At 35.7% G+C, this 24,311-nt stretch overlaps 1 protein-coding gene and 1 long non-coding RNA gene across 6 annotated transcripts in view; both read left to right on the top strand.

Annotated features, from left to right (window-relative positions):
- Positions 1-20,317: 20,317 nt before the first annotated feature.
- LOC131161693 (anaphase-promoting complex subunit 10-like) overlaps positions 20,318-24,311 on the top strand; it is a 44,829-nt gene continuing 40,835 nt past the window's right edge. For 3 of the 5 annotated variants that reach the window (XM_058117668.1, XM_058117654.1, XM_058117662.1), the window contains exons 1-2: positions 20,547-20,576; positions 20,821-20,939. Coding sequence is in view for 2 of the 5 variants with exons in the window: in XM_058117646.1 (XP_057973629.1) it covers positions 20,511-20,576 (66 nt within the window). In the remaining 3 variants the exon portion in view is untranslated. Of the gene's footprint in view, positions 20,577-20,820; positions 20,940-24,311 lie in introns of all 5 variants that reach the window. The other 2 variants (XM_058117646.1, XM_058117637.1) reach the window with 1 other exon arrangement.
- Positions 22,382-23,707, top strand: LOC131161717 (uncharacterized). The gene is made up of 2 exons (XR_009138610.1): positions 22,382-22,551; positions 23,394-23,707. It is a non-coding gene; the product is annotated as an uncharacterized LOC131161717 (long non-coding RNA).

Genomic DNA, 24,311 nt, shown 5'->3' with positions numbered 1-24,311 from the left:
GTTTTTTATCTTTGGAACTTATATCGTTTATATATATATATATATACATATTCATATACAAAGATCATATTGTGTTTTGGATATTTGGAAGAAAACTCATTGATCTAGATCTTTATAATATTCAAGACAATTTTTTAATAAGATCATATTTGGTATTCTTGCATCTAGTAAGTTGAACTAAAACCCTAAGTTCTCCAAAGCATTTACTTATATAATTATTTTGGGAGTTTGATGAAAGGGAAATTTTGTGAAGCATATCATTCATATAACGATTACATCGTTACATACACACTGAGCTTCAAGTTTCGTTATATGAATATGTGTTAGGTTTTCCATTGTACTCACTAGCTTTGTTAGAAGCAGTATTGAATTGTTTTGCAAATTTGAAATTGTATATTGTAATCAAGGTTCGGGTTGTGAACCGGGTGAGGAGGAAGTTGTGCCTCTTGTAAGCAATGGATGTAAGGGAAGCTCCGTCCCGGTTAAAGGAGCAGGGATTTAGTGGAATCCTTGAGTGGGTTGCTCAAGGCGAGGACGTAGGTCAGGTTGGCTGAACCTCGTAAAAACTGTGTTTGCCTTCTCTCTTCATTTACTCCTTTTAATTTTCGCAACGCATTTCATTACTGATCTTGCATGTATGTATGTTGAATAACCCCACACGCACTTGATAATTAATTGGGTAAAATAGAATTTATTGAGATAATAATTTGAATCAATTTCAAACCCCTGCAATTAATTTATTAAATATAGAAATAGGGATTAAGTGGTAAATAATCTTAAATATTTTAAAATACCCAATTCACCTCCCCTCTTGGGTTTACACCTAAATTAACATAGAGGAATAGGATAAATAAATGGACAAAATGTCATATGCTTCAGTTGTAGAAAGTTTGATGTACGTCATGGTTTGCACGAGACTAGATCTCAGTCATGCAGTGGGAACCGTTAGCAGATTCATGTTGAATCCTAGAAAAATCCACTAGGAAGTGGCAAAATGGATATTTCGATATCTCCGAGGTACAATTAACAAGTGTTTATGCTTTGGCAAAAGTGATCTGACATTGGAGGGATATGTAGATGCAGAATTTTATGGCGAGATAGATCACAGAAGAAGCACTACTGGATATGTATTCACAGTAGGTGCTACTGCCATTAGTTGGGTATCACAGATATAGAAAATCATTGCTCTATCCACTACAGAGGCAGAGTATGTAGCCATAACAGAAGCTAGAAAAGAGATGATTTGGTTATAGGGTTTGTTGACAAAGTTAGGTTTCAAGCAGGTAAAGAGTGTTTTTCGTAGTGACAGTCAGAGTGCTATACACTTGGCGAAGAATTCAACATTCCACTAAAAGACCAAGCACATTGGACTCCTCTATCACTTCATCAGATGTCTTTTATACGAAGGGGTATTAGCAGTTGAGAAGATCCTTGGCAGTCAAAACCCAGCAGATATGTTGACAAAGACAATGACTAGAGAGAAATTGGAGTTGTGCTCAGATTCAGTGGGTCTCCTAGATCTACTGAAATCATCTAGAAGTTGATCCCTGCATGGGCACCTCAACAAGGGGGTGCGGGCACTCTCCCGAGGGAGTAAGGACACCTTGAGTCTAGGGCGAGGTCACAGTGTTGGAGCATCAGATTAGCGGACACTTGGTTGCCCCCACATGTTTGGAGGGGGTGATTTGTTGACCCACCTATGTGGGTGCATTTATTCTTCTTGGGAAGTTGCAGCGTCGTGGTGCATGCGCAGCCTCGAGCATGCATATTTCTTTTATTGCTGCTTCATCTCAATGTTCCTATATATATATATATATATATATATATTTTTGTACACTACTTTGTAAAGCTGTAAGTGTGTGTAAAAATATACAGAGAGTAGAACGGAATGAGCTGAGTGTGTGTGGCAGAGAGATTAGTTCCGAGAGTTGAGTTGAGTTGTGTTACTCCTCCTCTTTTGTATCTCTCTTATTTATCATACAATGTGTTTCCCTCTCTCCCGTGGACGTAGGCCGAGTTTGGCCGAACCACGTATTTCTTTTGTGTTCGTGATTCTGTGTGTGTTGTGTTTGTATTGCTGGATTCATCTCCTTACCCCCTAGTAGATGCATGGGGTGTTTTTTATTTGGTTATTATGTAAGCCCCAAGTGTCATTTTGTTTCCATAGTATTCCTCCACCATAAGTGAGGGTTATTAATAAAATTAAGAAAGGAGGTGTCACCCTCTTTTACTAAAAATAAATTAATTAATTAATTAAATGTGGGTTTGAAATTTTTTTTTTCTTAACAAATAATGTCACAGTGGGAAAAAAAATCTTTATCTTTTTGAAGAATTTCAATTTTAATTTAGAAACCTTTCCCAAATAGTTTTCATTTAATGGAAATATTAATTAAATTGTTAAGTCAAAAACAAATATTAACAAATATCAAATTAAGCTCTAAAAGTTTGAGTACATGTCTATGCATATTGGAATATATAGGCACAAATTTCTCAAATTTTAGGTATTCTAAAAATTCAAATGGTCAATAACTATCAAAATTTTAAACTAGGAGATGGGTGCTCAAAAAAAAGATCACAATACTTCACTTATACTTTTATATGGTGTTTGGTTTACAACATTGTGATGCCTTATGGCATTGTGATTTTATGCTACCCAAGATATATATAAGATTTCCGAAACTGTAAATTTCTCGTGTTTGGTTAGAAGCATATTGTTGATAAATACCTCACCATGGTATTCTCATATTCGGTTTATTATGATAAAATAACATTCTATTTCTAAAGTATCTCTTAAGTTGGGCAAGCGATACTGTGACAACCCAAATAATAATGGGATTTAAATAATAAAGAGGAAGGGAAATGGAAAATTGTAACAGAAGGAGGAGGTCGACTTCGTCGACGAACGCGCACTTTGAAAGGAATAACCGAGGGAAATCATCAGAACTTCATCAACGAATACAGGGGATTCGTTGACGAGGGTATAAGAGAATTCGTCAATGAAGATAGGGTTCGTCGACGAGGAAATACCGAGAGAGGTTTTTTAGCTGACTGAATTTCGTCGACGAGGAGTGGATTTCATCGACGAAATTATTAAAGGACTTGTCGACGAATGACGTGGCTCGTTGACGAATCTAGTTCTATAAATACTAAAAATTTGGATTTTTACTTCACAGTTAAGCCATCTTTCATCCTCTCTCTCCTCCCTTCGGTTCTCACTCTCTCTCTCTCTCTCTCTCTTCGATTTTGGGCCGGATTTACGCCGGTTCAACAATCCGAAGCCACCACGACGCTCCTGGGGAAGTTCTCTCCAAATTTACCGGAGCGGATCATTGGTGAAAGCAAGTTGGAAATCATCCCTAAGTTGAGGTAAAACTTTTTAAGTTAAATTTGATCTTACGGTAGTATAGGAAATGATGTACACATAGAAATACTAAAGTTTAGTATTGGGAGTTTTCATTTTCAGGGTATTGATCAGGAAATTCTATGGGTATTAGACCAGGATATTTTAAGGGCTTTCTCAGTAGGTAAGGGAATAAACTAAAGCAGTTATTTTTCACGCAAATTACTATTATTTATGAGTAAACTGATTTCCTGAAAATATGTACGTTATTTGAATATTATGGAATTAATGCACATTTGGGGAAAATATTGTTATTATGTTGAAACGTGTATATATGTATGGGATGCCAGAAATCATGATTTTTAGAATATAATGTATAGTTTTATATAGCAAATGTGTGGCATGAATATTATTTTACGTGGAGAAATATTATGATATTATGATATTATGATATGATATTGATATAAATGCAGTATGATTTGAGAAGTTATGGAAGTCTACAGTACATTATGATTCTGATAAATGCATGATAAAATGATTATTTTCAGAATGACGTATATATGTATGATTTCGCTGTGAGGCCGTATTTATGTATGATTTTGGTGCGAAGCCATATTTTCGTACGATTTCGGCACGAGGCCGTATTTGTGAAATGTTCAACACGAGGCCGCATTTATGAAATTATGAAAGATGTTATATGATCATGTACTATATGTTATCAGAACCTCGATGTTAGTTCAGTTCAGGAGCACGATACTGTAGCTATATAGATCAGATATCTATGTTCAGATTAGTGCTAACCACTCCACGAGAGGGTGAGAGATGGATAGTTGATGTGGCTTTCAGTAGAGTGTGGACGTCCACCTAGTAGTCTGGACTAGGGTGTGGCGGGCTCATCATACTTATAGACATTTTTTACTCGACAGTGGTCGGCCAACCATTGTTGGGTCCAGCCTTCGGGCTGCACAACTCGTCATGGGGGGTAATACATGACATTAACTAGCTATTGATCCTGGGTATGTTTTCAGTATTATCAATATAATAGATGTTTTACCTACGATATGATTTATTAGCAAGTATGAAAGTATATGATTATTTAGTATGTTATGATAAATGCCTACAGATATATGAAATGTATTGTATATGTAAAATTGTAATAAATGTTTATGTTGCCACACAAATGTATTTAGTTTATTTTCCCTTACTGAAATGTGTCTCACCGTTAACATTAATAAATTTTTCAAGAGACCCTAAGAGATCGGCGGGTCGTGACTGCCGTTGAGTCAGTGATATATTACCCCGTTAGGAGGGTAAGCAATGTACTAGGATCAGAATTATTTTGGTTATGGGATCCTAGATGTATTTTGAAATATTTTGGAAGAATGTAAATAAATACAGTATTTTGGGAATGTAGATAACTCTGGTATTATATTTTATGGTTGGATGATTGAGATTTTATACTTGTTGTTGCTTAGGTTTCCGCTGTGATTGACAGGTGTCCCCGTTACCCACGGGTTCGGGTCGACTTTTCTATTTATTATATTTCATTTTCTGTTAAGGAATTTGAGGTCGTTACAGATACCATTTCACCAAAAAAAAAAAAATTGCTTGCAAATAATATTTTAGCACAAAATTCAATGAAGAAAATAAAAATACTCAAACTTAAATTTAGCCAATCATTGAAAACACAATATCAGAAACATAATAATTCAAATAAGATTATACATTGTTACATAATTGAGAATAAATTCAATAGTGAAACTTTTACAATAATAATACTTATTATTATTATTATTATTATTATTATTATTATTATTATTATTATTATTATTGTTGTTGTTGTTGTTGTTGTTGTTGACTTTTTGAGTTCGATCCCTGATTTTGATAATGACAAACAGCATGTTACTAATGTGCATGCCTAAGTACTTGACCATGTTAATTATTTGGATCACACACATGAAGTGAAGTAGAAGCCAGAAAGACCTTAAACGAGCACATACTACTGGCATATTCCATAAGAAAATGAAGAGAAAAAGAAAGAAGAAAAAGATTTTTATTGTAAATGCATTTATGTTTTAAATTTGGTCTGTAATAATACATTGCATGCTTGATATGGATAAAAACTCAGTAATGATCGTAGACATATCATAGGGAACCATAGGACCTTAGGGATCACCCTTCGGTCGACCGACGCCTGATTTTTTGGTCGGCTCTCAAAGGCCCTAAACTGACCATAGGACCCATAATTCTGCATGAAAAAGTTCCCTATTAACTTAGAATTATTTATCATGTGACTTGGGACAATCTTATAAAGAGTATAGGACCAAAATACTCAAATTGGCATGTTCGGTCAACCAAATTTCAATACGCAGAACCATTCGGTCGACCAAACCTCCTTAGGGTCAACGATTTGACCTTTCAGTCGACCGACCTTAAAATGAGTTGCAACGCTCTGGTCGACCAAACTGACACGTGGGAAGATCCCAACGCCCTGGTCGACCGAACCTTCAGTAGAAAATTGACATGGTCAACTGAACACCCAAGTTCGGTCAACCGAACTCATGTCTAGTCGACCGAGCCTCGGAGGGTTCAGAATCGCCTTTGATTGGTCGACCATCTTCTCAGTTCAAATTCATCTTGGTCGACCGAACTGAGCACCCCGGTTGACCGAACCTTAAAAATGGTCTACTAAACCTCTCGGGTTGCTCGAATTTTATCGAGGTTAAAACGTGGTTAATTTTTGTTAAACATGTTTAATCATTTTAAAAAATACCCAACATATCCCCAACGATCATAAATTTCCCAAAGTCTATATATACCCCCTCATAACTCAAAATTAGCAAGATGATTTGTTAGAAATTTCTCTCAAATTTTCATATCATATTTTCATCTTCCTAAGCTCGTTTTTCATCCTCTCTTTGTTATTTATTTGAAAAATAATTTTCAATAAAGTATTCTTTATCTTTGGCATTTTATTTTTACAAATCATATTATTTATACTCTCATATCCCATTATTTTCAAAAATCATTATCTTGAAAGTAAATCCTAAGTTTTCTCCATATATTTTCATTGATGAATATCTTTAGAGAAAAAGTTGTTTATTGCTTCTGAATCTTGCACACAAATTGCAAAACTTCAAAGGCTCATATATTCTTCATTACAAAATTATTTTTGAGCACGAATCCTATTTCCCCTAAGCTTTATTTGAAAAACTAGTTTTTGGGAAAACTCTTGACATATTGAAAAGAGTACCTTGAGCATATTCTTATTTTAATATTTCTGCTTGGAAGGTCTCTTACTCTTGTTAGTAAGAATATCATTTTTTACACGCAATCTTTATTGAGAAATATTTTTTTAGTGAAAAATACACATTTTCACATTGAGTTTTAATTCATATCATTCGTGAGTGTATTTTTAAGCTTATTGTTGTACACATCTGCTTGTATTAAAAGTATATTTGTTTGTGTGCAACAATTTATTTGATTATCAGTTGTATTCTTGACGGGTGGTCAGAAAAGGGAGACTAGCCCTGTGAATAGTCTTGAATTGGCTTTGACTCGGTTAGAAAAATTAGGTGTACCGCCCTATTAAGGTGTTGTATTAGGTGTCGCTCTACCTGTTAAGTGAGCCTTAGTGGAATCATCTTACTTGTGAGCTTGAGGCTTAGACGTAGGCACAGTTGGCCAAACCTCGATAACATTTCTTGTGTCTGTTTTTAATTTCTGCATTTTAAATTCTAGCACTTGAATGTTTATGTTTTACTATTGAGATTGATTGGGTTTACGAATATATAGAAAGGCCCTAAGTTGTGTAGTACTGATATTTGGTTTAACTTAGGAGAAAAGTTTAAAATTCCAATTCGCCCCCCTCTTGGGAATACACTAAAGCCAATAATTATCATTATTATTATTATTATTATTATTATTATTATTATTATTATTATTATTATTATTATTGTTGTTGTTGTTGTTGTTGTTGTTGTTGTTGTTGTTGTTGTTGTTATATGGCTATAAATAAGTGAGGTGTTTTTAAAAGTTTAAAATATAACTGGGATTCTTTTTGTTAAGTCAGAATTTTCTGGCTTTAACTTTGTACTTAGATGTCTGCCTTTTAAAAAAAACAAAACTGATATTAAGGATCCTTTTGTGTATTTTTGGAATTACAAAATGCTAACCATTGTATGTATAAAATGTTGAATAGTAGAGAATCAATTAGTTTTCTATAGAGGTCAAAACTTGAGACATTCTTCTGGAGGTCTTGAATTTGAGTCCTGAGATGGGTGGGAAGATATGAGATAAGAAATGACTTAACTCCTCTAGCCTAAGTTTTATATGGATTAAGGGTATATTCGAGTTGAGTCGAGTCAAGTAGACATAGTAAAATACTCAAACTGGATTGCTCGAAAATGTTCAATTCGAAACTTGATTCAAACTCATTCGATTTCATAATTGTTAAACTAAGAACTTGACTCGGCTATAGGTTTATTAAACTTGAACTCGACTTGATTATAAATTAGTATCAAATACATATATAAATATATATAATTGTTAGCATAACAAGGCTTTCACATCTTATTTTGATGATAACAAATAAAGGAAAAGTTTAACGTGTTTGTATTCAAGTGATGATATTTCAAGAACTTCAAAAAGCCAAGATTCAAAAGAACTTTCCAAAGCTCACTAAGGCCTCAAAGACATATTACAAGGTGATCAAGAGAAAGTTCAAGAAGACTCAAAGCAACAAAGGACTCATTGGATAATCAACCTCAAATGAAAAAGAAATGATGATCATGAAGATTTCAATGAGCAAGAAAGTTTTCATATTCTAGGAAAACACTATGTAAGTACTTCAAGTATAAAATATCATTTTGAATGAAATGAAGCTCATTAGGGGATATAAATGGACTTAGAGACTTTATTTTAAAACCTCAAAAAATGTTTTTCAAAAGTAAGAAAGTAAGAAAGCCAAACATTCATGAAAAAAAGAGAAGAAAACAGATTTTAACTGTTCAGGCGACTAAGGTTTTATTCTCAGGTGACTGAAGATTTATTGAAAGAAATCAGAACAGGCAGTGTTGCTTCAGGCGCCTGACCTTGTATCTTCAGGCACCTGAACCCACTTCAGGCGACTGAAGTTGCACCTCAGGCAACCAAAGTTTGGCAACGACCAGATTTTTCAAACTTTTTGATTTCAAATTTAATTTTGTTGCGCCCTAATCTTTTTAGAAACTTGGGGGGCACTCCAAGTAAACTTGGGTTGCACGAATGAGAGCGTTTCTAAGCCTATAAATACATGGATTATGAACTTTAAACTTACCAAGAATTGAATAATCTCTCAAAGCTCTCTCTCTCTCTCTCTCTCTCTCTCTCTCTCTCTCTCAAAGCCTTCTTGCTATTGAATTGCTGACTGAATTGCTGCGAAATCATTGAGATATTTTTGAGTATATCAAGTCTTCTTTGAAGCATATAATCTAAGTTCTTGATCCTTATAAAGAGAAGTAATCTGGTGATATAAATCTTGAGTTTTCTACTTCATTCTTTTGATATTTTTGAATTGAAGTATATTAGTTTTTAATTGTACTAATCAGCTCTATCTGAGAGCACTCTTTGTACACATCTATTTGTTGTATCTCTTGTAGATTGTGATGATTCCAGAATTGTTGGATCGTTGGCTAAGCATGGAATTGCTTAGAGAGGTCTGCTCTAGCCTAATTAAAAGAGTGACCAAGTGAGGGGATATCACTTAGAGAGACAGGCTCTAGCCTACTAAAGGAGTGTGTAACAATGTTATTCCACCTGGAAAAGGAACTAATTTAGTGGAATCCTTTGGTGGTTTGCCAAAGGCGAAGACGTAGGCTGCGAATAAGTCGAACCTCGTAAAAACTGTGGTCTCACTCTCTCTTTCCCTTGCTCTTTATTTTCAACACATATATTAACTGCATTGATGTTTTAAATTTATAAATCATATATACTACGTAAATTTGGAAATTAAGTAAACTTAAAGTTTAATTTTGATTTGGGATTGCGGAAACCGAAAGGGAGTACGTTTGTTGATTAATACTTTGCGGAAACCTCAAAGGGAGTACGTTGATTGGTTAACACCCAAAGATAAATTAACTAAGAGTTTATTCGAATTCTGAATTTTTGAAAGAGTGTGGATGTTTTGTTGAATATCAAATTTAGAAACAAATTTCATAAATACATGGCTTGATTCAAAGTCTCATTCACTACAGGGCTGTAACAAACTAAACATCTTGATTGAATGTTTTGTGGATTTGATTGATTGGTTTTAAAGTTTGGTGTGGTTGATTGATTGTTTAATTGTGTTGTGGATTGTATAAAAAGAACTAAATTCTTGTGTGATTGTTAATCAAACCAAGAAGTCAAGAATTAATTAAAAATATTTAAAAGAAATATTAAAAACCAATTCACCCCCCCCCCCCTTTATTGGGACTACACCTTTGTTTTCAATAATGTACATATAATATTAAACATAATTATAAGACATATATATATATATATATATATTATATGACATATATGTTGAGAATTCCACTTGTGAAGTTTGTCCCACATTAGAAAAAGTGAGTATTTGATGGGTGCTTATATACATGGTGTAACCCAATACCCAATAGCCTTAAACTTTTGGGTCAAGCCGGTGCTCACCTATATGTATCAAGCACACCTTTGGACTTCTCCGGTTTTAATAAGTGGTATTAGAGTCGACGATTTACAACGCTGGGTGTGGGAGTGTGTGACCGAGGCTAAGAAGGATTATTTAAGCTACCAAGATGGATCCAAATTGGGTCAAGGCGTGGGAGGTAGGATTGGTTTGGAGGCACCATTTGGAATACAATTCGAGACACGTAAGACGACCCACTTGAGCAAATTGTTAGACAATTTGTCCCGTAAGAGAGAAGATGACTTCTGTTTAAAGGGAAGCAGTTGGAACTCACATGTGGTGGAGCTTCCGTTCAAGGGGGAGCAGTTGGAACTCATAAGTGAGGGGAAGGTTGTTGACAATTCCACTTGTGAAGTTTTTCCCACATTGGAAAAAGTGAGTATTTGATGGGTGCTTATATACATGGTGTAGCCCAAGACCCAATAGGCTTAAGCTTTTGGGTCAAATTGGTGTTCACTCATGTGTATCAAGTACACTTTTGGACTCCTCAGGTTTTAACAATATATAATATAAATATGATAAAATTTAAAAGTTCGATTAGGCGTGAAACTTGACTTGATTACTATTATTGAACTTGATTTTCGATTCATTAAGATTTTCAAGTAACTCGAACTCAAGTAGAATCGAGTTGAGTCGAATTAGGGAAAGAGTTGACTCCAAATAGCTTGCAAGTAAACTTGACTTACTTACACCCCTGGTCTAGACTTCTAATTAACCAAAAAAAAATCCTAAAAATTTTGTGCTGACAACGAACTAAAATCAATTTATTCATTAAATGGCAACCTCACACTTGGAATTTTTATTTTGCAAGAGAGAAGACAAATACTACAATAGATAATATGTTTCAGTAATAATTATTTAAAATAATCATGAGATCAAAATCTCTAATACTATTTAAAATTATCTAAAAAATATATTTGATATATTCAAAAAATGATAATCTAAAAATATGGAATCAATGAAATGTTGTAAAACTTATGCCCGTAATAAATAGAGACCACATGAAGACACAATACCTAGAAAGTAATTTAAGAGAGATTAGTGTGTTCTCTTTTGAACTTCTTACTTGAACTTGCTCAATACTCAAATTCGTAAATAGTGTATAATTTTATACCAATTTTGGACACACATTGCCTGAGTTTAATTATTTTTAAATTTATTAATTTTCTTGGATAATGAAAATTATATTTTTATATATATTCATTTAAATTTAAATGCATGCCTCACTTTATTACTTTTTAGGGAAAGATGAAAAATTTTAAAAGATGGTGAGAAGTTAAAAAGAATTCTTTAAATTTAATAATAAAAATAATTTATTAAAATATGGCCTAATTATATGTCTATAATTTGAAAATATTATAATTATAAGTCGAAGTCATTTTTAGAAAGATGATTGAAAAAAAATGATTGAAAACTAATTAATAAGCTTCCTTTAATTAATAATGGAGATGCACATGATGATTAACTATAATTTCTTTAATATCTAAATTATTAATTAATTAAAATAATTGAAGTATATTATAAGCGAAAAGTGAATTAATTTTATTTTTTTTGTTGTTTATTTTTCCAATTTAAAAGCTGGAAAATTCAAAAGTAAGAAAAATATGAAAATTTAAATTACAAAGTAAGACAAAAATGTAATAATAATAACAAGAAAAAAGAAAACACTTAGACGACATAAATATATAGCCAGTATCGATTTCAAGTCAAATAAGATGCAAAAGTTTTTCTTGAGGAAAAAAAAGGAGAGAAGCAAAATTTATTTGAATTGAGCAAATCAATTCATATAAAAGTAAAATTAAATGAAGAAAGTAGAGAGTCTATTTTTTTAGGAAATTAGCAAATAAAAATAATAAAAAATGAACAAATATAAAAATAGAGGGAGACAAAATTAGAAACTAAAAAGGGAAATGAAGAGATAAAAATATTAAAAATAGAAAAATTAAAAACATTGTTCGAAAAAAAATAAGGGGATGACAAAATTGTTGATAAAAGCATTTCCACAATGATTGATAAATGTCCATAAAATCACGGTGAAGATATATCTATACTACCAGTTTGTTTTTAGTAGATGAAGAATCAAAGATCATAAAATGTGCATGTGCCAGTGTCTTGGGAATCGAATGTGCAAAGCAAGAATGGAAGGAGTTTATCAAAGTGCGAATCAGACGTAGAGAAGTGTTCGATATTGGGTTAGTTCTTTAGCTAAGAGCTTTAATTATTTTCAAAAATTGAAGATATCAGACATTACGATTTTGAAAGAGTTTCAAATTCAACATCAGGGAGTTTGCGTCAGGCCTTAAAAAATTATCTCATGGGTTAAACCCTCAGCAAGGTGGATAAAACTTAATTGTGATGGGAGCTGTAGGGGCAATCCGGGTACTTTAAGAAGTGGAGGAATCATTCGGGACTGCCATGGCATGATGAAAGCGGTTTTTTCAAGCTATTTTGGCAATGATATGAATAATAATGCGGAATTAAAAGCAATCTTGGAAGGAATTTGTTTATGTAAACAACTTCATTATTTTAATGTGATTATTGAAAGTGACTTGAGAATTGTTGTTGATTGGTTTCGGAAAGGTAGATGTATCTTGTGATATCTTTGAGATTTTTGGGAGGACCTTGTGGCGAAACTAGAATGAGTGAAGTTCATGGTGATCCATCAATATGGGGAAGGCAATAGTGCAGTTGATTTTCTCGCTAGAGAAGTAGAAATGGGAAATAATGTCATCTACGAAGAACGACATCTTTTACCACGTTCTCTGAAAGGTATCCTTTGGATGGATAGGTTGGATCTCACTTCCCTTTGTCATTAGTTCATCCTCTTGATTTTTGTTTAGTTGGTTTAGATTTGTTGATTTTAGTATTTTTGTTTTTGCTAGGCCTGTTTAGATTTGTTTCTTATTTAGTTATGTTTAGATTTGTAGTCCTGTTTTGGTTGGTTGTTGGTGTTGTTTTTGGGAGGCCTTTAATGTCTTTTTTCCCCCCTATAATCTCCCAATACTTGTCATGTAACTACGGTATTCCTCCGCCAAAAGTGAGGGTATATCAATAAATAATTGGAGGTGTCGTTCTCTTTTAGTTAAAAAAAAATGTGTTGCACTTTTTCTCTTATTATATTGTTACATCAAAAAACTACAGGCAAAACGATGTCATTTTACATGTGCAGAATTTTTCTCTCTCCATCATTGCACTTGGCGCTAAAAACACAAGTCGACGTCAGTTTGAAGAATCAAAATGATGTTGCTTTCTCCTTGATAATTTTTCATTTCTCATTCGATTAGAAATCAAGTTTCTTTCCCGTTTTATCTTTATTTTTAAATATTATATTAAATAATAACCTATTTGGGAAAATATTTCCCAAAATGATGCTCACGTAATCTCGCTGCTTGGTCCAATGAGAATTGCCATGGGCAGGGCTTTGGTGGTGACGCGTGACATTGTCTTCCCGCAAATCTCGCAAAATGAAACAACGAGATTTGTTTCGAAAATAATCCGTGAGCTGACGTGTGGCAAATTTAGCTAGTATGAAGGAACCGTCGTGGGATGAGTTGAGACTTGAGGACATTCGGGTAGTCAGCGAATTCCGGATGTGTTTCCAGATGATTTACCCGGTTTACCTCCGAATCGTGAGGTGAAGTTTGCGATAGAGTTGCTACCTGGTAAGGCACCGATCTTTAAAGCTTCGTACCAGATGGCTCTAGTAAAATTTCGGGAGTTGAAGGAGCAGTTACAGGAATTACTGGGCAGGGGATTCATTCGACCTAGTGTTTCGCCCTGGGGAGCTTCAATACTGAAGAAGGACGGGTCGATGCGGATGTGCATTGATTATCATGAGATTAACAAGGTAACTGTGAAGAATCGCTATCCTTTACCGTGTATAGATGATCTCTATGACCAGTTACAGGGCATGCGAGTCTTTTCAAAGATTGACTTGCGGTCAAGATATGATCAGGTGAGGGTTAGAGCGGAGGATGTAGCGAAGACAGCTTTCCGAACTAGATATAACCATTACGAGTTCTTAGTCATGCTTTTTGGGTTGACGAATGCTCCGACGGTGTTCATGGATCTGATGAACAGGGTTTTCCATGAGTACCTGGATCGGTTTGTGGTGGTATTCATTGTTGACATTCTAGTATACTCGAGGAGTACGGAAGAGCATGTGGAACATTTGAGGTTAGTATTACAGATTCTGCGGGAGAAGAAGTTGTATGCTAAATTGAAGAAGTGTGAATTATGGTTAAGTGAGATTACATTCTTAGGCCATGTGGTTGCTGGGGATGGTATATTGGTTTATCCTAGCAAGATTGAAGCCATGGTTGACTGGGTAAGGCCAAAGAATGTGCAGGAGGTTTAGAGTTTTCTAGGACTGGCAGATTACTATCGTTGGTTCGTAGAGGTTTCTCTAAACTGTCTAGACCTCTAACACGATTGATCAATAAGGGAGTTCAGTTTGAGTGGACCAGTGATTGCAAGCAGTGCTTTCAGGAGTTGAAGCACCGGCTAGTTACTGCTCCAATGTTGACCATTCCTTTGAGGGATGGTGGGTTTGTGATTTATAGTGACGCATCTCTGAAAGGCCTGGGATGTGTGCTCATGCAGTAGGGTAAGGTAGTAGCGTATGCTTCTCGGCAATTGAAAGAGTATAAGAAGAATTACTCTACGCATGATCTAAAATTAGCTGTTGTGGTATATGCATTGAAGATATGGCGACATTATTTGTACAGGGTGCAGTGTGAGATCTTCACTGACCATAAGAGCCTTAAGTATTTCTTCACACAGAAGGAGTTGAACATGAGGCAGAGGCGGTGGCTAGAGTTGATTAAAGACTACGATTGCACGATCAATTATCACTCAGAGAAGGCTAATGTGGTGGCTGATGTGTTGAGTCAGAAGTTAGGGCCTACGGCTGTATCTGCGGTTGTAACTTAGTGTCACATCAGACGAGATTTGGAAAGCTCAAGTATAGAGTTGGTGGTTGGTGATCATCAGGCTTATTTTGCTGGTTTGGTGGTCCAACCGATCTTGTTTGAGCGTATAAAAGCCGCGCAGGCTAGTGATGTAGAGTTGGCAGAGGTTATGGAAAAGATATAGCAGGGACTGACTACAGAGTTTAACATCTTTGAAGGGGGTGTATTGAGGTTTGGGACCAGACTGTATATTCCGAACGATGATGAGATCAGAAGGACGATTCTAGAGGAGGCACATCGTTCTATGTATACGGTACATCCTGGTAGTACAAAGATGTATCGAGACTTGCGTGAGACCTTCTGGTGGTCTGGTATGAAGAGGTAGATTGCTCAGTTCGTGGAGCAGTGTCTGACGTGTTAGTAGGTAAAAGCTGAACATCAGAGGCCGCTAGGGCCATTGCATCCTTTGCCTATTCCGGTGTGGAAATGGGAGCATATTTCCATGGATTTTGTGATCGGTTTGCCACTAGCGCTTCACGGGCAGAATGCTATTTGGGTGATCGTGGATAGATTGACGAAATCTGCCTATTTCATACCGATGAAAGTTGGCTATCTTTTGAGTATGTTAGCAGAGTTGTATGTGCATGAGATTGTGAGAATGCACGGAGTACCGGTGTCCATAGTATCGGATCAGGATCCGAGGTTTACTTCTCAATTCTGGATGAGTTTATAGGAGGCACTACGGACGAAGCTTACTTTCAGTACAGCGTTCCACCCCCAGACTGATGGACAGTCGGAGAGGACGATACAGATACTAGAAGATATGTTGCGAGCTTGTGTGTTAGACTTCGGTGGTAACTGAATACAGTTTATGCCACTTGTAGAGTTCGCTTATAATAACAGCTTCCAATCTAGTATCGGGATGGCACCGTTCGAGGCTTTGTATGGTCGGAGGTGTCAATCTCCCTTGTGTTGGGATGAGGTTGGTGAATGTCAGGTGTTAGGACCTGAACTTGTGTAGCAGGCATCTGAGAAGGTGGGTTTGATCCGGGATAGGATTAGATCAGCTGAGAGTCAACAAAAGAGTTATGTAGATGTTCGCCGCCATGAGTTAGAGTTTGAAGTGGGAGGTAAGGTATTTCTGCATATTGCTCCGATGAAAGGGGTGATGAGATTTGGGAGGAAGGGCAAGCTGAGCCCGAGGTATATCGGACCATTTGAGGTACTTGAGCGAGTGGGTTCGGTAGCCTACATGATTGCATTACCTCCAGCACTTTCGAGGGTCCACGATGTGTTTCACGTATCCCTGTTGAGGAGTTACGTGTTGGATCCTTCACATGTTATTGGTTATGATAAGTTGGAAATTGGGGATACTTTAGCATATAAGGAGATACCTGTTCAGGTTCTGGATCGTAAAGTTCAGAAGTTTCGTACCAAAGAGATACCGTTAGTGAAGGTATTGTGGCGAAACCACGAGGTTGAGGAAGCTTATTGGGAACTGGAAACGGAAATACGCCGGAAGTATCCACAGTTGTTTTGAGCATTTGTACATGATCCTACTGTGGGTTGGGATAGGTGGTTAGTCGTCGGGAGTGTGTGTATTGTGAACTCCTAAGACCGTTGTATATGTAACCACGGTATTCCTCCACCATAAGTGAGGGTATGTATGTGTATGTGTATGATGGGGCTATGCGGTAGTGGTTGCCAGTTTTTCTCTAGAGTGGTATATATGTGTTTGATTGTATGTATGAGCCTATGAATGAGAGAGATGGTAAATTTCATAGACTAAATTTTTGTAAGGAGGGGAGATTGTAAGAACTCGAACCGTGATAAGTGGGTTTAAATATTTAAAGAGAGGGGCATTTTGGTAAAAGAGAAGGCCTCATTGACAAAGTTAGATTTTGTCGACGAAGTCTTTGTCCTTCTTGTTGACGAAATTCAGAGACTCGTCGACGAGGAGAAGCTGAGGAGTTTTGGAAATCGAGAATATCAGGAGTTGTCGACGAATTCCCCGTCTCGTCGACGAGAAGACTATAGGCCTCGTCGACGAGTTTTCCTGGGTCAAAGGGCTATAAATATAATTTTTCATTACTTCTTCATTAAGAAACTCAAATATCTCTCTCTCTCTCTCTAGAACTCTCCCTACACTTTCTCTTTAGATTTCTTCACTGATCGTGGTTGGAATTGGGAATCAGAAGTTACTACGAGAATCGTGGAAGGATTTTCTACAAGTTCTACGGATCGGAATCCCATTTAAGAGATTTTCAGGTTTCGACGTAAAATCGAGGTAAGACTTGGTTTTCAATTCTGATCTGCTAGTTTTGTAGGAAATAGTCTTGTGAGTATATTATGTATTGTGATTTGTAGGTTTTAGAACTCGGTTCGTTGTTTAGGGGCCTTGGAGTTCGGAATTTGTTATTCGGGGAAAAGGTAAGGGGAACTGTGTTTATATTGGTTATTTTTGAAATCGGACTTGGGGGAACTGTGGTTCACGGTCCTGTATGTGTTTTGACTACTCATTTGGGGGGATCTAACGGGGAAAATTATGAGTTTTTCATTATTACAGTTTTGGGAAAAAGGGAGCAACAGGCTGCATCCCTAGTTTTGTGGAAAATCGAGTGTATATGTTGATTTATACTGTGTTATTGGGATGGTCATGCCTTGACTTGTTTAAACTATATTTGTTTAGGAAACCATGTTTTAGATTACCAAATGGGTGTGGTTTGTTTGGTTATATGAGCATGCATGTGTGTGTGATTGTTAAAATGCTAGTAGGAACGGGGTTCCGAATTGTTCCAGGTACTGAGAGTATCCGTCTCTATATCCGAGGGCGTGTGTTTTATTGCCTGCCATGTAGGCAAGAGTGTCCGGCTCTATATCCGAGGGCGTGAGCCTATTTCGACAGATCAGGCCGAAGGGTGTGGATCCACCAGTTAGTGCCGGTACGATGCCATGGGAGTCGGGGACTAACCATGTGCCGGTGGCACCGTGTTCGCGGGTTGGCTACAGGGCAACTCCGTATGTCGCGAGCCGGCTTCGGGGCGAAGGGTGTGATAACACCAGGATTGATGATCATGTGTATGTGTGCGTGTATGCACTGTGTAAACTAGTACTAGACTACATTTAACTGCGTGTATGTTGCATCATGATAACACTCAAACTGTCACACACCGATATAACCTGTGTTCTTCCTTACTGAGAGGTGTCTCACCCCTACTGTACGTACATTTTTACAGGTCCTTTGAGTAACCGGAACTAGCGTCCTGGTGTAGGGAGCGTAGTGGCCAATGTACTGCGGTTAGCGCTTGGGTAAGTGTTAGGACTGTATTTTTGGTGGGTTGCCATTTTGAGATGTGTTTTGGCACCTGCTTGTACGTTTTTTATAGAGCCGTGTTCTGCTCTTGTATAGACTCTGGTATGGTACTACATATGTATATATAGAATGACCTTTTTCCACTGCGTATATGATTGTGTTGGATATGTTTAGGGTGCCTAGGAACCCCACGGGGTCGGATCCTCATCCTTTGTACTGTATCTTTGGATGATTTGTATGATACAGGGATAGGTTAGATTACATTTTCACCCCTAAGTCCCATTTCGGGGTTCGAGGCGTGACAAGAGATGCAGTTTCAGGACTTCCAGAATATATAGTCTAAAGGTAGGTTGGAGCTTTCAGCTTTTCTAAACAATTATGACAAGAGAAACATATATATAAGTACTAAAAACGACAAATATAACAAGATCAAAGCTGAATAAGATGGATCAAGTACCCAGAAAATGCTCTAATCAAAGTCACTGCTGATGATCTCCACTAGTACACTTTGGCCATTAATTAATTATATCTTCAAAAGAAAGAAGAAAAAGAAGCAGAAGGGAAACAATACTTAGGAAAGAAGCATATAATGACTGCTACATGGCTCATTCCTATTGAAGGTTGGTCATTGCACTTGAATAAGGATTGACCAATGCAAAATATATTAAAGCAAAAGAATCCATCCATCTGTTGCCTCCTACTGTTACAAACTTACATTTTAGAAATTTCATTAAGACATTATTTGACAAATAAATAATGTTTGCATGAAAGCATTTGAGCCCTCAAACTTTACTTAAAACAAACATGTTAAGTACTATTGATTTATTATCATCAAAACAAAAGTTTAAGCCTTATTAGGCTAACAGGAAGAAATTTAGACCCCAAATTTAAATCAAGACAAAGACATATGAATAAATTTTTCAATTACTGTAAGAAGAATTGACACATCAAAGTTGACTATTACAAGCTTAAGAACAATAATAAAGAGAAAAAATCAAAGAAATAATGAGAAATAGTTCAAAGCAAATGTTATTGATAATGAATATAAAACTACTAAATTTGTTCTTTCCTTTATTAGTGATGCATGCTTTAAAAATCATTAGGTGATTGGTAACATCCTCGTTTCACATGTTTCCCAATAAAGATTGATTTCCTCATATGAATCAAGTTTTAGTGGGATTGTGTTGATAGATAATAATATAATTTGTAAAGTTGTTGGGATTGGAATGGTACGAATAAAAATGCATAATGGTGTTGTAAGAACTCTTACCGAAGTATGACACATTCCATGAAGAAAAATCTTATTTTATCTTGAAATCTCTGAATCCAAAGGTACAAGCACTCTACTAAAGGTGGAGTTATGAAGGTCAACAAATGTGCTATTGTTATTCTAAGAGCAAATAAATTACCTCATGTTTTGTAAGTGACATTTGATTGTATTTAAATAAGTGTTATTATTAGTTTTAAATATATTTTAAATTAAAATTATTAAGATTTTTAGTTAACAATTTCAATAATAATTATTTTTAACTAAAAATAATCTTGTTATTAGTATACATTTATAATATATAACTGTTACATTAATTTATAATAAAAATAATTAAATTAAAAAAAATTAATTCATTTTATGTGAAAATTTAAATTAATAAATGATTATTCGCTCTAAAAATTTAATTTATTATTATTATAATAAATAAATAAATAAATAAGGAGAACACAAAAAATTAAAATAATCCATATTACAAATTGTAGTTAAAAAGATTTTAAAAATGACATACTTTGGATTATTAATAAAAAAAAAATGAGTGCACAAAAAGTTTTGTTACTTAATCTAGTAAAATTTAAATAAATCTTACTAGACCAAACAACGAGACTAAAATAATAGTCCAATTGAGTGTTGATGCGTGACAATTAAATCTCATTACTTGATCAAATGAGATTTGTATAGGAAAAAGACTGGTCTTGACACGTATCAAATTTCGTTAGATTAAGCAGTGAGATTATGTCAACTCGAGAGGATTATTTAATATATTATTTAAAAATAAAGAGAAAACGGGAAAAAAAAAAGCACATTAGAACCTCCCAGACGGTTTTGCAAATCCATCCGCGCGGGGAACTTCAGCTACTAGCGGTGGGATTCCGGGCAGGTTCGACGGCTGAACATAATTTTAGCTGAGCATAGGAGCTGGTTACTGGTGCCACGGTGCTGCCGGCGAGTGGTAGCTTTCCACTGCGGCGGTTTTTTGCAGCCGCGACTGTCTGCACATGTGCTGCGGTGCGGGCCGGCCCAAATCTGCCCGCTCCAGCGACCTAAAGCTCTCTTCGGCGCTGGTAATTTCTCTCGTTCTCTCTCTCTCTCTGGACTGAATAAATTTTTTCCGCTGTAAATTTTTAAAATTTTTTATTAAAATTTTCTGCCTTTAAATCCTGTTAAATAGAAATTCTATGTTGTATTTTTTATTTTAGTTTACGTTCTTGCTTCTCTATTGTGTTTAGTAGAATTTCTGTTCTGTTATAAACTTCCCCTTTGAAGCACTATGTTTTATAATTTTTTTTCTATTATTTTCATGTAAAGCCCCCTGGCCAGCCCCTCCGGTACTGCAACCTACCAGCCGTGACCCTCTGAAGTCGATGCCGTAGCGGCGCTGGCTTTGCCCCCACGGTGCTCGATACCCTGAGTTCTACATATCAAAAGTTAGTTTTACCGATGAGTCTGTGTTTTAATTTAAAATTTTTGTGATACTTTGTTGTGCTTTGATGATATATGATTCATTGCATATTAATTCTCCTTTTGGCAGTGTTGTAATTAACTTAAGATTTGGATTTTGGCCATTTGAAGTCTGTCGTTTTGAGTTCTTTAGTTGAAATTAGGTTAGGAATTGGCCTACTTTCTGTTAATGTCCTGTGTACAAAACCGATGCTACATATATATGTTCCGGGTGTAATTGTGACTGAAACTGGCAATGACCCTAGTGTTGTTCAGTTTGTGAAGTCAATTGTCAAATTGTTATTGCAAATTTTATGGAAGTTGTTGGCTTAGATGGATGATTCAAATTTGGGTAAAAGACATTTACCTCCCTCGACATTTGGAGAAAAGACACGGATCTCTCTTGAGGTTTCAGACATTCAAGGACCCTTCCTAAGCTTCTAAAAATTCCATAAACCTCCCTAGCATTCACCTATCAAATCAAATAACTTATTCGATACCCTCCAAGCACAATCATAATGTATAAAAAGATAAGATGCAGATTTTGGACAATTAAAACAAAGTACATAAACATCTAGGGAGAGAGGGTATTAACTCTATCAAGCACAAACAACCAAATCAAAGCTTTGATTTTAGAGGGAACTTTGGCCTTCCAAATGGATTTGTAGAGTGGAAAAGAAGAATCATATCTAGTAAAAAATTCCCAAAAATATTTTCAAGATTAAACCCCCGAAGGATCCAAAGACCAAGCCTGACAATCCCCCTCCAAAGTAAGCCATTAGTTATTCACCAAGACTAGCAAAGAAGCTGAATTTAATAAGTATTGAATGTCATAAGTGGTGTTTGGTTGTGTTTAAAAAATAAGTGTTGATACAATAAGTGTTGTTTGGATACTGAATTTTATTGTGTTGTATGAAGTTAAAACGCTGAATTTAAAAATGAATAATATTATTTTTAACATAAATTTAATAGGTTATATAAAAAATAACACATAATTATGAAATTATATCAATAAAAACTAATAAAATTATTAATATCTTTTTAATTAATATTTCCTAATTAATGTTTTTTAAGTAACATTATTAATATTTTAATTAAAAATTTAATTAAATTTATGATAGCTGACTTTTTTTAATTACAATTTATAATATTTTTCATCAAATAAATTATTATTGTCTTGTATTTTTACTTTTTTGAAATTAACACTACTAATAAAATTTTTCATCATGATCCAGGTTTAAAAAAATAAAAAAATAAAAAAGGAAAGCATTCACAATTTCACAACAAGTGGATCTAGGTTTTTTCAGAGGAAGGCAGAGGTGGAGATGGCTGCAGGCGGAGGAAGAGGGAGGGGAGCTGTGCAGAGAGGGGGAGAGGGTGCTGCACCTGCACTGACGAGGGAAAGGAGGAGGCGGTGGCAGCACTGTGAGGAGGCAACACTGGCGTCAGTGATGTGAGGAGAAGGCGGCACCAAGGTGATGGGAGGATGCTGTGGCAGCAGCAGTGATGTGAGGAGGAAGCAGCAGTGGCGGTGGAAGGAGGATGAGGACAAGGAGAGGGTTGCAGGGGTTGGAGCGCCTGCGCGGAGAGAGGAAGAGGGTATGGAGGACAATTTTGTAAAATTGCAAAATTACCACTGAATTTCATTAAAATTACAAACCTGCCACTGCATATCTACAGTACCCACTTAGAAGTGGACAAAAAGCTATCCTAGATAACTTTTCCAAATTCATTTATTCTTGTTCCAAAAAAAGTGGTTCAAAAGAGTACTTTTGGTATGAAGTACTTATATTTGTTCAAGCCAAACAACACTTATTTTTACAAGTACTTATTTTAAGGGATCAGTGCCATGAACACTTTTTTTAGTGCCCCCAAACAAGGGCTTAATATGTCATTCTGCAAAAGCCACACAAAACAGCTTACCATAAATCGCAGAGAAAACACAATCTAATGAAAATGCATCAAGAGATTCACATGGTTAAGGACCCACAAGAGGAAATCCTCCATCGGACCCCCTGGTAGGCATTACCAAACAGAGCAATCAGGGATAGTGAATTGGAAATCAGGGTCTTGTTGGGTCCAGTGAAATAAAAAAAAAAGGACATTTGAGTAGGATACACTGTAACTCAACTAGGTCTTTGCCCCATGAGTTGAAGTAATGCATGCTTGGAACATTAGGAGCCTGGGATGTTTTTTTAACAAGTTAAAAGCAATGTTCAATTGGTGAACAGAACAGCCTCGTTCAGGGTGCATGTGAATAATGCTTGTTCACAGCTCTCTTTTGCTTAGTTTGTACAATAAATAAGCTTAACTAGCATGATCATAATCCTTTTAAAAGTCAAGCTTAGAAAGTTCTCCTCTTCTAAGAGTTCTTATTAGTCCATCCCCGCATTTTCTTTGGTAATAATAGATGAATTAAGCAGTTGCCTTCCTGTTTGCAGACACACTGATGTAGGACAAGAAGCAAGACCATGGGAAGATCCTTGTGGAGAACAATTATGAAGATTCGAGCCAAGGGATTGTTGGGTTTAGTTAGTAGTTTATTATGTGTTTAATTTAATAAGCATAGTATCATGTGAATTGGGGGGCTTGTTTGTAGTTTTTGTGTTCTATACGGGTTGTAGTGTAGTGTGGTTTTAGAGGTATATGTGTAATTTCTTGTGTTAGAGGCTTTCATATAAATAGTGTGTGAAAGCCATGTTGTAAGTAGGTTGGTGAATTTGAATTTAAAGTGAACATGAGTTTCCCCCTTGTATCTCATCTTTCCTCTCTTCCTTTTCCTTCTTCTCTTCAATTTCTTCTATTTTCTCCCCATGGCTGCAGATCCTTGATGCTGCCCCTGCATCACACTGTTCACAGCTCACTCTTGCGTATTATATGCAATATATAAGCCTAACTAACATATCAAAGCCTTTTAAATGTCCACATAAACTAATTCTAGAGTGTTTTCTGTTTTTTTGGAGGAACAACTTGCTCAAAGTCCCATTGAAGAAGTTCTGGATTTTCTAATGAACACTTACCCGACATTTGGTTTGCGTAATATCTATTCTTAGGAATAGATTAGTTAGACTAGGTTAGTTACAATTATTTGAACAAAAAATTATGTTGATGCCATAAAGCAAATAACAATCTGAAACTTTTTTTGAGTCCATAATAAGGAATAGACAAAGGATAACTATTCCCAAATTTCACTGTCAGAATGTCTATTCCTTTCTTATTGCATGTTGAGTGAAATAACAAGGAACATACAAGCAATAGCTATTACCTACATTCCCAAATTTTCACTATATTCCTTCTTATTCCAAGGAATAGCTATTCTACGAACTAAATGAGCTGGTAGGTTTAAAGATTGTCATTGC

Source organism: Malania oleifera, chromosome 1 (assembly GCF_029873635.1).
Source record: "Malania oleifera isolate guangnan ecotype guangnan chromosome 1, ASM2987363v1, whole genome shotgun sequence".
Classification (NCBI taxonomy): Eukaryota; Viridiplantae; Streptophyta; class Magnoliopsida; order Santalales; family Ximeniaceae; genus Malania; species Malania oleifera.
This window is presented reverse-complemented; position numbering and strand designations above follow the sequence as displayed.